Source organism: Panthera pardus, unplaced genomic scaffold, assembly GCF_024362965.1.
Source record: "Panthera pardus isolate Hobbes unplaced genomic scaffold, ASM2436296v1 HiC_scaffold_8, whole genome shotgun sequence".
NCBI classification, from domain to species: domain Eukaryota; kingdom Metazoa; phylum Chordata; class Mammalia; order Carnivora; family Felidae; genus Panthera; species Panthera pardus.
The window spans coordinates 154,178,070-154,192,741 of NW_026527013.1; the positions used below are offsets into that span (position 1 = coordinate 154,178,070).

Below are 14,672 nucleotides of genomic sequence, written 5' to 3' on the forward strand. Positions count from 1 at the left end.
TCTCTCTCTCTCAAAAAAAAATAAACATTAAAAAAAAGATATATGTACATATGTACATGTGTGTATGGTTATATGCAACATGTATACTTATATATAACATACATGTTGTTCCCTATAATAACCTATGACACACACATATATAACCACGAACCTATGTTCACGTATGTAAACATCATTATCTCATAGTCTGATTTATTCAGATACATGCTGAAACAGACTTGGTCACCAGAAATGATCAGGGCACTTAAGGAAAAGCAAAAGGAAGGTGACCCGGAATCTAAAAGTGCAAGAGGCCACATGGGAAGGTAAACGGGCTTCCTTGATTAAACGGCTGCTGCATCCTTGGACGTGGAACTGACTCTTTGATGCTCACGATTTAATTGAGGAAATGACAACCAGAAACGACCAGAGAACAAAATTGAGCAGTAAAATCAATCAGCCTGGGGCAGACTGTGTGGCCTACGAATAACAGCTCTGGGAGTTTGAAGAAGAAAAAGAGCACTCGGAGTGGGGCTGTCAGGAAAGGCTCCTCAGCGGCAGGGCACCAGGGGCTGAGCGGGAGGAACAGCACCGGAACAGCAGTGTAAGGAGCGGGACAGTCCAGGCCAAAGCACACAGCAGGAACAGAGACAGCAGCTCGAACAGCATGAGATCTGCGCTGCAGCAAGAAGTTCACTGTTCCTGTTGCCTCGGCCCTGACAGGTCTCCCAAAGAGCCTGAGGAGAGGATAACGTGCCGTACGTACGCCAGCCGGCCTCAGCACCTGGCCGCCTCCTGCAAGAGGTGGACTGTTTCTAAGGCAAAGGGAAGGGCCATTTGCAGGGTCAGGGACCACACTCCGCTCTGCCCACCCTCCACTCTCTCATCTTCCTTCCACCTTTTCCAACATGATCACCTTTTACTTAGCACCAACCATTAGGCGTTGGAGAAAAAGAGCAACAATCTCATTGGGGAGTTAGATGTCAAAATAGCTAAGACAGAAACAGCTAAGCACCAAGTAAGTACTTCTGCTATTCCTAGACAGGGAAAGGGCGACAGTGGATGCGAGGGAGGCTGGCTGAGAAAGGCTGCTGGGACTAGCTGCTGCTGGCCAAGCCTTGAAGGAAAGTTCAGGTTCACAAGGCGGAGAGTTAAAAAGGGGTATTACAGACAAGAGGGTATGAACAACAGAAACACTCATAACATGGCTGAACTATACGCTTAAAATGGTTAAGATAGTAAATGTTAGGTTATGTGTATTTGGGTTTTTTTAAATTTATTTTTGAGAAACAGAGTGAGACAAAGCGTGAACGGGGGAGGGGCAGAGAGAGTAGGAGACAACAGAATCTGAAGCAGGCTCCAGGCTCTGAGCAAGCGGTCAGCACAGAGCCTGATGCAGGGCTCCAACCCACGAACTGTGAGATCATGACCTGAGCCGAAATCAGACGCTCAACCGACTGAGCCACCCAGGCGCCCCAGGTTATGCATATTTTAATCACAGTTTTTTAAAAACTTAAAAAAATTAAAAAGAGGTGATTCCTAAAAAAAAAAAAAAAAAAAAAAGACAATAAGGTATGAAAATGCACTGCCATTTGTAGCAAGGGATAAAGCCAAGCATCTGACTCTGTAGAAGATTCACATAGAGTGGCAAAGGGAGATTCGGTAAAGAAACAGCTAGAAACTGGACTGTGGAAAACTTCATGCCAGATGGCACTTGATTCTCTACACCAAGGTTTCTAACTTTGTGGTCCAAGGATGGGCTTCAAGTTTTGGCCCATGAACACCCTGTAACAAATCTTCAATGTTCATTCATATGTGCGTTTTGATCTAGACAGAGGGTAATGGCTTTCAGATTCTCAAAAGGGTTTATGACTTAGAAACCTTGGGGTACCTGGGTGAGTCCCTCGGTTAAGCATCCGACTCGATTTCGGCTCAGGTCAGGATCTCAGAGTTTGTGAGTTCAAGCCCCGCGTCGGGCTCTGCACTGACAGCACGGAAGCAGCTTGGGATTCTCTCTCCCACTCTCCCTGCCCTCCCCTGCTTAAGTTCTCTCTCTCTCACAGTAAATAAAGAAACCTTTAAAAAGAAAAAAAGGAAACCTTGAAAACCACTCACACAGGCAATTGGCAGAGCGGTGTGGTTGGGACGGGACAGGGAGTTGAAGTTACAGAAGTTGAGCGCATTTCCCTGGAGACTTGCTCTTAACTATACGCCAGATAGTATGTAACAAACTGATGCCACACCCGTCTTTAGTGGTTTCTTATTCACTAAGTGCTTAACAGAGCTATTGGTAGGTAAGAACAGCTCATCAGGGAAAGTTGCTGACACTTATAGAAAAGAAACTAACAGAGACTAAACAGAGAAGAGAACCCAGTAAAGGGGATAGGAGGTCAGATGATTCAATACATTAAAATGCTACAGAAGCCAGAGAAAAAATGGCCAGGGGAAGATGAAGTGATTACCAATGTCAAGTACAAGAGAGGAAATAAGAAAGATAAGAAATGAGGAAAAGAGATCTCCATATTTAATGATCTTCAGATGTACGGTGCCTATAGGTGATGAAATAAGAGGCTGGAGGGTAAGGATATGGTGTCTAAACCGGGGCATTTGGGGACAGCTGGGTGGCTCAGTCGGTTAAGCGTCCAACTTTGGCTCAGGTCATGATCTCACGGTTCATGAGCTTGAGCCCCTCATCGGGCTCTGTGCCGACAGCTCAGAGCCTGGAGCCTGCTTGGGATTCTGTGTCTCCCTCTCTCTCTGTCCCTTCCCCGCTTGCTCTGTCTCTGTCAAAAATAAATAAATGTTAAAAAAAAAAAATTAAACTGGGGCACTTGTAGAGAAGGGAGGTACTGTTGATAATTATATCAGAACAACAAGAATCAGAACAACAACAACAACAACAGCCAGAAAGGCAGCAGATAACCATCCATTAACTCAAAGGGTTTGACTGTGAAAAGAAAAATAGGATAGGAATCAGTAGAACTAGTAGGGATAAGAAAAGGCTTTATCAGTTATTTATCTAGGAGGCAGAGAGGACTTCTGGAGGTTTTTGTTTTGTTTTCTTTACAGTGAGAGACAGAGAGGGAGCGGGGGACAGGGGTAGCGGGACACAGAATCTTCAACAGGCTCCATGTTCAGCGGGGAGCCCCACGTGCGGCTCTATCCCACAACCCTGGGATCATGACCTGAGCCAAAACCAAGAGCCGGATGTTCAACTGACTGAGCCACAGGCATCCCTGGGGCTTCTGGAGGTTTTTAAGGAGAAAGGAAGGAGGAAGCAGATGAGAGCACACTGTGCAGCCTCCATCCCAGAGTTCATGATGCACACTGAGGGCGCTCAGGCATTTCCTGCGTGAACATTTATTGAGCAACTCTGGTCTTCCAGGAAGCAGGAAGGAACAGAATGAGCAGGAGCGGGGAGGAGACTTTCTTCCTTTGAAACTACACAGGAGAGAAGAAAACACAGCATGACTAGGAAGGGCAGGCCAGGATAACCTTCCTCAACCTCGTGAGCATCCGAGACGTAGCTGCCAGAGAAGCTGTCATTTCCAAAGGAGCTTTCCCTATGGTCAAGGGAAAGGAAATTAATAAGAAAGTGAAGTTAGCAGTTCTTTAAAGCTGATTCCTTTGTAGGTGGCCAGAACTAGAATACGGAAATCTATCATGCAATATATCCTTTCGTTCAGAGCTGAGCATTTATCTATTTATAATTTCATTATACGTACAGCTTGGGGGCTACAGCTACAGAGAGGTCAGGGGAACACTCACCCAGCTGAGTTTCAACAGGGTAAGAAAATAATGTTGGTGTCAGGATACAAAGATGCTACCATACTGATAATGCGGACAGAGAGGAAACTCACAGCCGAATGTCAGAAGGAGGTTAAATCATAAAAATGGCATCCGTCTACAGACAACTCTTAAATTACAATCAGGCAACTCATCCAAACTTAGTATAATCTCACACAAAGGGGAAGGGAAAGTGTCCACAGAACGTAACAGAAATGGGGCCATTTCTGGGGCTAGCTGAACACTCTGGCAACACCGTAGGGTCAGTAAATGGTCAACAGCAGGAAATCATAAGGCATGAATCACCTTCTAGAACAAGAAACTCAGAGTACATATTTAAATAACCAGATGGACAGATATTTACTACAAAAGTCAGTTTATTTTCCCTTCCTGTGTTTCATATTTTCCCTTTTTTGTCAGTAATGAGCAATTAACTGATTGGAAATCTGCTTGATTAAATAACATTAACAAGTCCATAAACACATCACACTTTACAGTATAAAGTAAGAAGCTGAAAAATATTCCCTATCCCAATGTGAATTAGGCAGCCCTCAAAATTGCACATTTCCCCCCTAGTTTGTGTCCATAATTTAAAATATATATACATACAGAATGACTTTAACATATCGGTAATTAGTATAGAATTCACAGCCTTGAAGACATACACACTACAAACTTCTAAAGAATAGATGCCTAGTCCTCAGGCCCTAGTAACCCATTAATATGATTCAAGGTCACATACCTAACACTTACTAGGACAAAAGGTTTTTCCTCTAATTCTAGTCTTCTGCTGAGGTAACTCAAGGAACCCGGTCGTGAGAGAGATCAATTCTCTGAAAACAGGGCTAAGGAGATTAGCTTCCTAGTGGATCCTAACGTTCCCAGACAGCAAATCTGGGGTTGAGTACTTCAGTTGTGAGCTACACCTTGGAATGTTCACAACAACTGATGATGTACCTTATGGTCCTTGAAAGGAAGACTGAATACTTCCAGGAATCGAAGTAAATTTTGAATGAAGACAGAAGAGAATGAGCTGACAATAATTTGAAGATATTTCTGCATCCAGAGCTGAATAACTTTAGATCAGATACCGAGTGACTGAGCCAGTCACCATGTAGTGTGATTTTCCCACCACAGTTTAACAAAGGGATTCTTTGTCCAAGGCAGGCTTACGCTTGATCCAGCTTGAGCCCTCGACCAGGATTTGATGCTTCAAAGATGAGCCGCTCTCTGCAAACTCATTATCAAAGCAAAATCCAATGATCCTTTCCTATTCATGGAGCCCGTCACTGATACGAACCATGTGCAACTGTCTCATGGTCACTCAACTTTCCAGGCTGGAGAATCCAATCCAGTCCAGGTCCAATACAGTACTCAAGGTGAAAAGGATAAATCTCAACAGGCCAAGTACAGACGCTGGCAGATTCATAGGCCACTCAGTACGTTTATGGAACGACAGCAATAAAATCGTCCACGATAATTTGTGTAGTGCAGAAAAACAGCCCAGCCTTCACCAATCGTCAGCGTCACAAGGTGAAAGAGGCTTGCCGATCTGAGGTTTCGTTGGAGCTCTTAAGACAACGCCCAAATAGGGTGAATTAAAAGAGATAAGAGTCCTGATGCGTCTCCCAGTGTTCTTTTCTCCTGCAGGCACCACTCACTCACTCAGTGAGTGAGCCTGTCGTCTTTGCATAAGATGGCGTATTTCCCTCACTATTAATGGTGAGATAAATAGAATCGTACAACTTGTCTGTGAAGAGAAAAAAGCATTAAATATGCAGTGACAATTTAACGAATTCTGTTAGAGCACCATGTTTTGAACGGAATAATGAATTTGGACAATCACATTCATTATGACTTCGTGCAAAGATGACTTGATCTTTAATGAATTAAAAAAATGATTCGAAAAATCACAGTTAATATATTTTTTTAAAATTTAATGTTACACAGTCTCCAGAAAAAGAACTAATGTACACAAATTAAATGATTTGCCATAGGCAGAGCAAAAAATTGATACTAGAGCTCACTTTCTTTTTATTTTTTTAATTTTTTTTAAGTAAGTAAGTAGTCTCTGAACCCAATGTGGGGCTTGAACTCATGACCCCAAGATCAAGAGTCGCATGATCTACTGACAGAGCCAGCCAGGCGCCCCTGGAGCTCACTTTAAAACGTGTTTCTTATAATGGATCCAGTTTTCTTTCTAGTACAATTTCTTGTGTGATCACACGACAGGTTCATAAGGAGATATCTCCCTCTATTTAGCACAGATGTCAGAAGTGGAACACAGGGACACACAGTCCAGTCTTCAGAAGCTAGAAGGCAGTTAGGCAGGAGAAGCGTCCTTTGTGACAGCAGAGTACGCAGCCTTGAGGCAGCTCCAGAGAACTCCAGGCTCCTTGGACGAGGCTGGAGGGCCGTGTCTGGACCTGGGGCGATTGAGGTTGTCTCCAATTAGGATGCACTAGATTTAGGAGTGGGATATTAAATGCATCCCCTCCTGGATGAAGCTGTCACCGGACTCTCTCAGGGAGACCTGTCTCGATCGCCATCTCACCAATAATGTAAGAGGTCAGGTCGCATGCTTATTCAACAGACAGCAACATTTTAAAACGGTAAGGCCTTATTCTGAATTGGCTATTTCCCAGAAAGTACACAATTCCAGCCAAGAATGTTCAAGGCACGACAAATATTTTCTCAAGAGATTCTCATCGTTTTAGAACCGACACACCACGGTATTAATTATAGCAATGCTTCTTTTTGAGCCTGATGTTGCTTGGGGTACACTGTAATTTCCTTCAGAATTCCAAATTATATTTAGCAGATAGAGAGTACCCGGGAAGAATACACCGGTTAACAGTTGGGGATACTTTCAGTAAGTCTCTCACCATTTTTTTTTTTTTTTTTGGAATTATACATGACAATACTCATGAGGCTTAGATCAAGGGCAAACTAAAGACCCATTCCCACCTTGAAAGAATGTATCTCATAGACTCATGTTACTTTTCACCACAGGGTCATTAAAACCCATCAGCAATTTTGCCAGTTTAAGAAGAGATTTAAGTAAATGCTTTGAACTAAATTAGTAAGAAAAACTACAAGTGAAAAAAAAAAAAAAAGGCACACGCTCACTTACCATGAGAATGAAAAAGTAGAACACCCACATCCATCCCAGGTTGTCCTGGATCAAAGACACTAAATACTACAAGGGAGAAAAAGAAATTACGACATAATCCTTTATAAATTAATCACACGAAGTAGCTGAAAGGTGGATTAAACACAGCTCTTCCAGAAAGTGAGTTAGGATTTGTAGAATGGTTTTCAGTGTCCAAAGCTTTCACGTGTGTGTTCCTACTTAAAGATACCTGGCCTTCATCTTGTAAGCTGGCAGAGTCCAAATACAAAAACTGCAGAGCAGATGACAGGACTTCAGGTTTATTTTTATTCACTTTGCTACTAAGAGAGGAAAATTAACATCCTCAAGCCATTTCCGTTTAATCATTCTTTCTTCCAGTGAGAGGTACTGTAACTGAAGCTTTCAAAAACAGTTGGTCTTCCAAGAGCACTGTTCATTTTCGATTGTGTTATTTAAGCAGAGGATTTCTGTACAGTTTTAACATTCTACAGCATGTTCTTTGACTTTGTTTCAATTGCTGAAAAGGATCCATTAGCGTTTAACCCACCTTCTTTTTCAATTCTGACAAAATATATGTAACATAAAGTTAGCCATTTTATTCATCATTAAGTGTATGATTCAAAGGCACTGAGTACATTCACAATGTTGGACAACCATCACCACTATCTATTCCCAAAAATTTTCATCGCCCAAAACAGAAAGTCTGCACCCATTAAGCAGTAACTCCCCACCACCCCCTCTCCCGAGTCCCTGGTAACCTCGAATCTACTTTCTATCTCTAAGAATTTGCCTGTCCTAGATATTTCATGGTAGGTGGAATCACACACTACTTGTCCCTTTGTGTCTGGCTTATTCCACTGAGCATACTGTCTTCAAGGTTGCAGCAGGTGTCAGAACACCATCCCCTTTTATGGCTGAATAATATTCTCTGGTGTGGACACACCACATTTTATTTATCTAGTCATCAGCTGACCAACATTTGGATTGTTTCCACCTTTTGGCTATTATGAATAATGCTCCAATGAACACTGCTATACAGACATGTGAGTCCTGTTTTCAGTTCTTTAAGGTATATTCCTAGGAGCGGAACTGCTGGGTCACACGGTAATTCCATGTTTCACTATCTGAGGAACCACTAAAGCATCTTCCAGAGTGGCTGCACCATTCTACATTCCCGCCAGCGATGTCAAAGAGTCCCAGCTTCTCCACATCCTCATAAGTACTTGTTATTTTCTGTTGTTGTTGTCCTTGTTTTAAATTGCAGCCATCCTAAAAGGTGTGAAGTGGCATCTCACTGTGTTTTTTATTTGCATTTCCCTAATAATGAAGGATCTTGAGAATCTTCACAAGTGTTTATTGGCCATTTGTACACATTTGTCATAAAGATTTGTCACTATGATTTCTTTTTTTAATTTTTTTTAACCTTTATTTTTTTTTGAGACAGAGAGAGAGAGAGCATGAATGGGGGAGGGTCAGAGAGAGGGAGACACAGAATCCGAAGCAGGCTCCAGGCTCTGAGCTGTCGGCACAGAGTCTGACGCGGGGCTCGAACTCACAGACCGTGAGATCATGACCTGAGCTGAAGTCGGACGCTCAACCGACTGTGCCACCCAGGCGCCCTATGGTTTCTTCTTGAAGAGTTTTTTATTTATTTTAATGTTTGGGAGAGAGAGCTCGTGTACGCACATGCACACGTGAGCAAGGGAGGGGCAGAGAGAGGGAGAGGGAGAGAGAGAGAATACCAAACAGGCTCCGTGCTGTCAGCGCAGAACCCACAGCAGGGCTTGATCTCACAAACCATGAGATCATAACCTGAGCGGAAATCAAGAGTCAGACCTCAATCAACTGAGTCACCCAGGCACCCCTCTTCTAAGAGTTTTCATGGTTTTAGCTCTTAAAGTTAGGTATTTAATCCATTTTGCATTAATTTTTTGTCTATGCTATAAGGCAAGGGTCCAACTTCATCCTTCTGTGTGTGTGAATATCCAGTTTTCCCAGCACCATTTGGTGAAGAAACCATTCTTTCCCCATTGAATGGTCTTGGTGCCCTTGTCAAAAATCAACCGACCACAGGTGTGAGTTTCACACATGTTCTTCCATCACACACTACCAGTGAAATTCGTAAGCAAACAGATTTAAAAGCCAAACAAGTGAGGGGCGCCTGGGTGGCTCAGTTAAGCATCCGACTTCAGCTCAGGTCACGATCTCACTGCCTGTGAGTTCAAGCCCTGCATCGGCCTCTGTGCTGACAGCTCAGAGCCTGAAGCGTGCTTCAGATTCTATGTCTCCCTCTCTCCCTGCCCCTCCCTGACTTGAACTCTGTGTGTGTCTCTCTCTCTCACTCTCAAAAACAAACAAACATTAAAAAACAAAACAAGTGAGTGATTTACCCTAGATTATGAAACTATGAGATCTGGTCGCTCATTAAAGAGCTCAGAGCAGTGCTCCCGTGTCTTTCTGTTACTTTATCTTTCTTTTAAGTAGTTTTATTGACGTATAATTTATATAACATAAAGTTCACCCATGCAGCTCAATGGTTTTGAGTATACTTACAGAATTGTGCAACCATTACCATAATCTAATTATAAGCCATTTCTATCACCACCACCACCCCGCCCTCCCCCCCACAAAGAGACCTCGTACCTATCAGTAGTCACTCCTCAGGCCCACCTGCTCCCAGGCAACCACTACTCTCTTTCGCCCATTTTGGATAGATTCGCCCATTTTGGATATCTCACATGAATGAAATCATTTACAGTATGTGGTCTTTTGTAACTGGCTTCTTTCACTTAGCATAATATTTTTTAGGTCCACCTATGTAACATCTATCCTCTTTTTTTTTTTAAATTTTTTTCAACGTTTATTTATTTTTGGGACAGAGAGAGACAGAGCACGAACGGGGGAGGGACAGAGAGAGAGGGAGACACAGAATCGGAAACAGGCTCCAGGCTCTGAGCCATCAGCCCAGAGCCTGACGCGGGGCTCGAACTCACGGACAGTGAGATCGTGACCTGGCTGAAGTCGGACGCTTAACCGACTGCGCCACCCAGGCGCCCCAACATCTATCCTCTTTTAAGTGCCAGATACCCTCTTAAAAATACTACTCCATCATAATGAATACACCACATTTTGTTCATCCATTCTTCAGTTGGTGCACATTTGAGTTTTTTCTAATTTTTAGCTGTTATGAAAAATCCAGCTATGAACATACGTGTACACGGGTTCATATGGACACGTGTGCTCATTTTTCTTGGGTAGACACCACGATTTAACCTTACTGATCCCCGACTGTGTGTCATAAACACACTAAGCATTGGAGGAAAGAAACAGTTCCTGTTTGCAAGGAAGGCAGTCTAGCACAGACAGATAAACCAGGAAGCGGGATGCCCCATGACAAGCGGGAGCCCACTTGGTGCTCACCAAGTGCTATGGAAACTGAGAGGGCAATTTTCTTGTGAAGTCAAGGAAACGTGGGGAAAGAAAGCTGTTCAGGGTGAGTTAAGAGAGCTGGGACAAAGCTCATCAAGTTTCTGATATTAAGTTACAGAGTTTGGGATTTCATGCCCCGAGCAATGGGAAATTACTCAAAAATCAACATGGAAGAGGAATGAATAAAGCTAACAATGATTCACTCCTGACCCACTTCCCTGACCACCAAAGTAAACCCAACGCTAACCCACATACACAGTTAGGGATCCAAATACTGGCAGGTGAGGCACCCTACACAAAAATAAGCTCCTTGAAATGCTCCTTGTAACATGCCTACTTGGTTAATGCAGGAAACATCAGTGAGAAACGAGAACCTGAAATACAGTAGTGTCAGAAAAGGATGTCCAATACAACCACCCCTGATCGCTTACATGAACACGAAGACCTCTGAACTGGTAGCCAACAGCATTCTTTGGTTTCTATTCCAGAGCACAATCAAGTAAGCAAATTTCTCCTACTTTTTGTTGGATTTTTCTTCCTCTTCAGTCTCAACATCAAATATGCTAATAAGCACATCAATCACATCGATCAGTCGTTCTACTACAACTCAACAGATGCTGGAAGGTCTACTGTGTGCCAGGCACTGTTCTGTGTACTGGGGCTACAGCAGAACACAATGCAAAATGCTGCCCTCGTGATGCTTACAACATGGTGGGGGAGTCAGACATTCACAAATAAATATACAAGATACGGCTGAGTAGTGATATGCATCAAGATGGCTTATCTTCCTCAATTCTTGCTCTCTCATTAACCACCAGCAACCCGGCATCGGTGATCTAGCCCCACAGAGCAAGCCAAACAGCAATATTCAGGTCCGATGATGACCTGTCAAAACTAAGAGCGTTTTCGATTCCATTCTCCTTCTCTGGCCTCTCTATACCTATGACCTTACTGACTAACACCTCCCCTTTCCTACACGTCACCCTGCTGACTTCCTGTTTCTTCGACCACTGGGCAGCCTCTGAGATTTTGTCTATATTTTCCTTCCCCATTAAACATCTCATTCACTTCCAAAGTTTCAACTATTTTATCTATGCAGATGATTCTCTGATCCTTATTTTTGCAAAAGCAGCAGCACTCAATGTGCTGGAAAGGTATAACCTAAGAGAGGCATGACTCACAACTGTCCCAAAGAAAAGGTTGAATTTAAGCAAAACAAGATCGATTTGAGTTGTTCTGACTACTTATTGTAGGCCAATCTTAGCCTAGACGATCTCAAGTTTAGAGTGCATCACAATCACCAGGAAGGCTTTTTGAAACGCAGATCTCTATGTTCTAAATCAGCAAGCCTGTGGTAAGCTTAGCGTTCTGTACTTTAATAAATCACCTAGATGATCCTGACCCAAGACTTTAATGAACCGCCCTTTGAGACACAGCCATTGGAAACAGAGAAAATGACTCAGAGCAGCTGCCAGAGTCCGTGGCGATTTCTGGTAGGGATCCACGTGAAGAACGTGTGTGTCTGGTAGGAGAGAGGAGGTAGGGTGTGCATGCCAGGTGGGGGATAATGAGAAGCATGTGTCTCAGGGCCCCGCAGACTGCCAAGTTCAGGCTAGGAAGAAAGGAGTAGCAAACTGGGACTGAGAGCTGTCTTATGAGGTGTCAGCTAATTTCCAGACAGGAAGAATCTGGATATTAAAGTGGGAAGAAGAAACTAAAAAACGTAGAAAGACCTTCCATATCAGGTCACATTAGCTGACCTCAGAGGAGATTAGCAACATAAGGCTTTACGGGAAAGTGTCCTGTATAGCACTAGAGTGCCACCTACTGTGGCCCGGTGGGCAGATGTAAATTCTTGGACCATTGACAGACTACTCACCACTCAGTTTCACCCCCTCTCCTGTTCTCTCACCTGGCCTACCGCTGCTCCAATGCTTCCGGTTCCATCAACAATTCCTGTGACGGTCGCCAAAGCCTCACTGCTCCCTTGGATCAGCTCTTGGTGACCCAGGTCCGCAGAAATAGCAGAGCTAATCATATTAGAAGGTCCACCAATAAAAAATCCTGAAGTCATAAACAAAACAGGTTCTCATTAACACACTATTCTTAACACCACTAGAAATCTACTGGACAAGATAAGCTCTTATCCAAACATTTTTTTTAATGTTTATTTATTTTTGAGAGAGAGAGAGACAGAGTGTAAGCAGGGAAGGGGCAGAAAGAGAGGGAGACACAGAAGCAGGCTCCAGGCTCTGAGCTGTGAGCACAGAGCCTGACGTGGGGCTCGAACTCACGAGCCGTGAGATTATGACCTCACGGTCATATGGAGATTATGAGCCAAAGTCGGATGCTTAACCCACTGAGCCACCCAGGCACTCCTCAACATTTTAATCAATATGCTGAAGAGAAACAGTGAAGGGGGGGATGAAGAAACCAGTAAAAATGAACACTCTCCCAGATAGTGACATCTTCAAACTAGCTGGCATCTGCTTTTCTGAAAGTCCTACTTGAATTACGTGATACGGCAGTATATTTTTATAAAAGCCAAAGATACAGAAAACACAGTGAACATACAGCCTTTCTAATGCTGCAAAGGCTGCGTTCATTAGTAACCAATTACACTCGCTTGTCGACTTCTACTACGGTAGAGTTGTGTCAACTGAGCATTTGACTATCCAAATTCAAACACACGTACTGAAAATAAGAGTGAAGAGAAGCAGCTCCACAAGCGGCGCAGATGGTTGTTCTCAGCCACCGCCCCCCGCAAGGCTGTCTGAGGACTGAGCAGAGGCTGGCCCGTGTGAATCTGTTCGCACGGCTGGAATGAGCTCCATGTGCCTCACGTATCACGAGCAGCTCTCACTCTCCTGAGTATGATCTAAAGTTTAAGAGTCATTTTTCTATACCACGGCCCTGATTACACTCAACTGTTTCATCTGCTGCTCCAGTGGAGAAACACTGGCCAATTCCAACACTGAAAGCTGGTGAACTGGTTTCTAACGTGCCATCTTCCTAAGTCGCTTCTAGAAGTAACAGGGGAAGCTGAGGCCAATCAAAAAATACTAGAGGGGCGCCTGCGTGGCTCCGTCGGTCCAGCGTCCAACTTCGGCTCAGATCATGATCTCGCGGTCCTCAAGTTCGAGCCCCGCGTCGGGCTCTGTGCTGACAGCTCAGAGACTGGAGCCTGCTTGGGATTCTGTCTCCCTCTCTCTGCCCCTCCCCCACTCGTGCTCTGTTTCTCTCTCTCTCTCTCTCTCTCTCTCTCAATCTCTCTCTCTGTCAAAAATAAATGAACTTAGGGGCGCCTGGGTGGCTCAGTCAGTTGGGCGTCCGGCTTTGGCTCAGGTCATGATCTCACAGTCTGTGGGTTCGAGCCCCACGTCGGGCTCTGTGCTGACAGCTTGGAGCCTGGAGCCTGCTTCAGATTCTGTGTCTCCCTCTCTCTCTCTTCCCTACCCCTACTCATGCTCTGTCTCTTTCTGTCTCAAAAATCAAAATAAACATTAAAATTTAAAAATAATAATAAAATAAATAAATAAATAAATAAACTTAAAAAAAAATAAAGTAAAAAAAAGTACCAGAAAATCTCTGTCAAAAGGGACTGCTTCTCTAACAACAGGACTGAAGAGGTCACATAAGAGCAGAGAAACGGAATCTGAAGTAGACAGTTTTCCTTTTACCATGTGAGTTCTCCATAACGAAGGGTTAGTATTACTCAAACTGAAAGAGCACACAGTTTCCCTCTCTTCTTTTTATTTACAGAGGAGTAGTAATAGTACAACGAAACGGAGCCACACAACATACCTGTAACCGCCATCAGAAGTGCGTTAATGGACTTATCGTTTGGAGAACCTATGAGGAGGGACACAGAAACAGCGTGCTGACTTCAAGAAAGGATTACACGGGCCCGCACCGAACAGCACACAAAGATCTGGATCTCGGTGACCTCACAGATCACTCCCAGAGACAACAAAGGGCTACAAGTCTTTCACCGCCTGCCCCAACTTTTATTTGTAATGTCTGCCACTTGCTGGTGCTCGAGCTAATGAGACTTCTAAAAGCTAAGGAAAAACTCTACTCCCTTCTCAGCAGCATCTTAAGGGACATATACCAAACCTACTAATTACCATCTCTCCTCTTTTGAAACCCTTTCCCTTTTATTGTTTTATTGCCTCTAATGCTGGCCCTCTGGAGCCTACCCTCAAACAAAGCATATACACTCCCAAGCAAGCTTTTAAACAAACCAACAAAGCAGAAGAGATGCCGGTTTCCTCCCCAACACAAATAAAACTACGTGATGATACTTTTACCAGGCATTTACAGGACCATACAAAGGTCTCGGATC

The 14,672-nt window shown here is 43.7% G+C and overlaps 1 protein-coding gene across 8 annotated transcripts in view; it reads right to left on the reverse strand.

Moving 5' to 3' along the window:
* SLC37A3 (solute carrier family 37 member 3) overlaps nucleotides 1-14,672 on the reverse strand; it is a 152,059-nt gene that overhangs the window by 103,332 nt on the left and 34,055 nt on the right. For 5 of the 8 annotated variants that reach the window (XM_019452932.2, XM_053897648.1, XM_053897651.1 and 2 more), the window contains 4 exons: nucleotides 14,132-14,179; nucleotides 12,240-12,391; nucleotides 6,899-6,964; nucleotides 4,125-5,515 (listed from right to left, as the gene is read on the reverse strand). In XM_019452932.2, the coding sequence (XP_019308477.1) occupies nucleotides 5,423-5,515; nucleotides 6,899-6,964; nucleotides 12,240-12,391; nucleotides 14,132-14,179 (359 nt within the window). In that variant the 3' untranslated portion in view covers nucleotides 4,125-5,422. The other 3 variants (XM_019452927.2, XM_019452934.2, XR_002080947.2) reach the window with 3 other exon arrangements.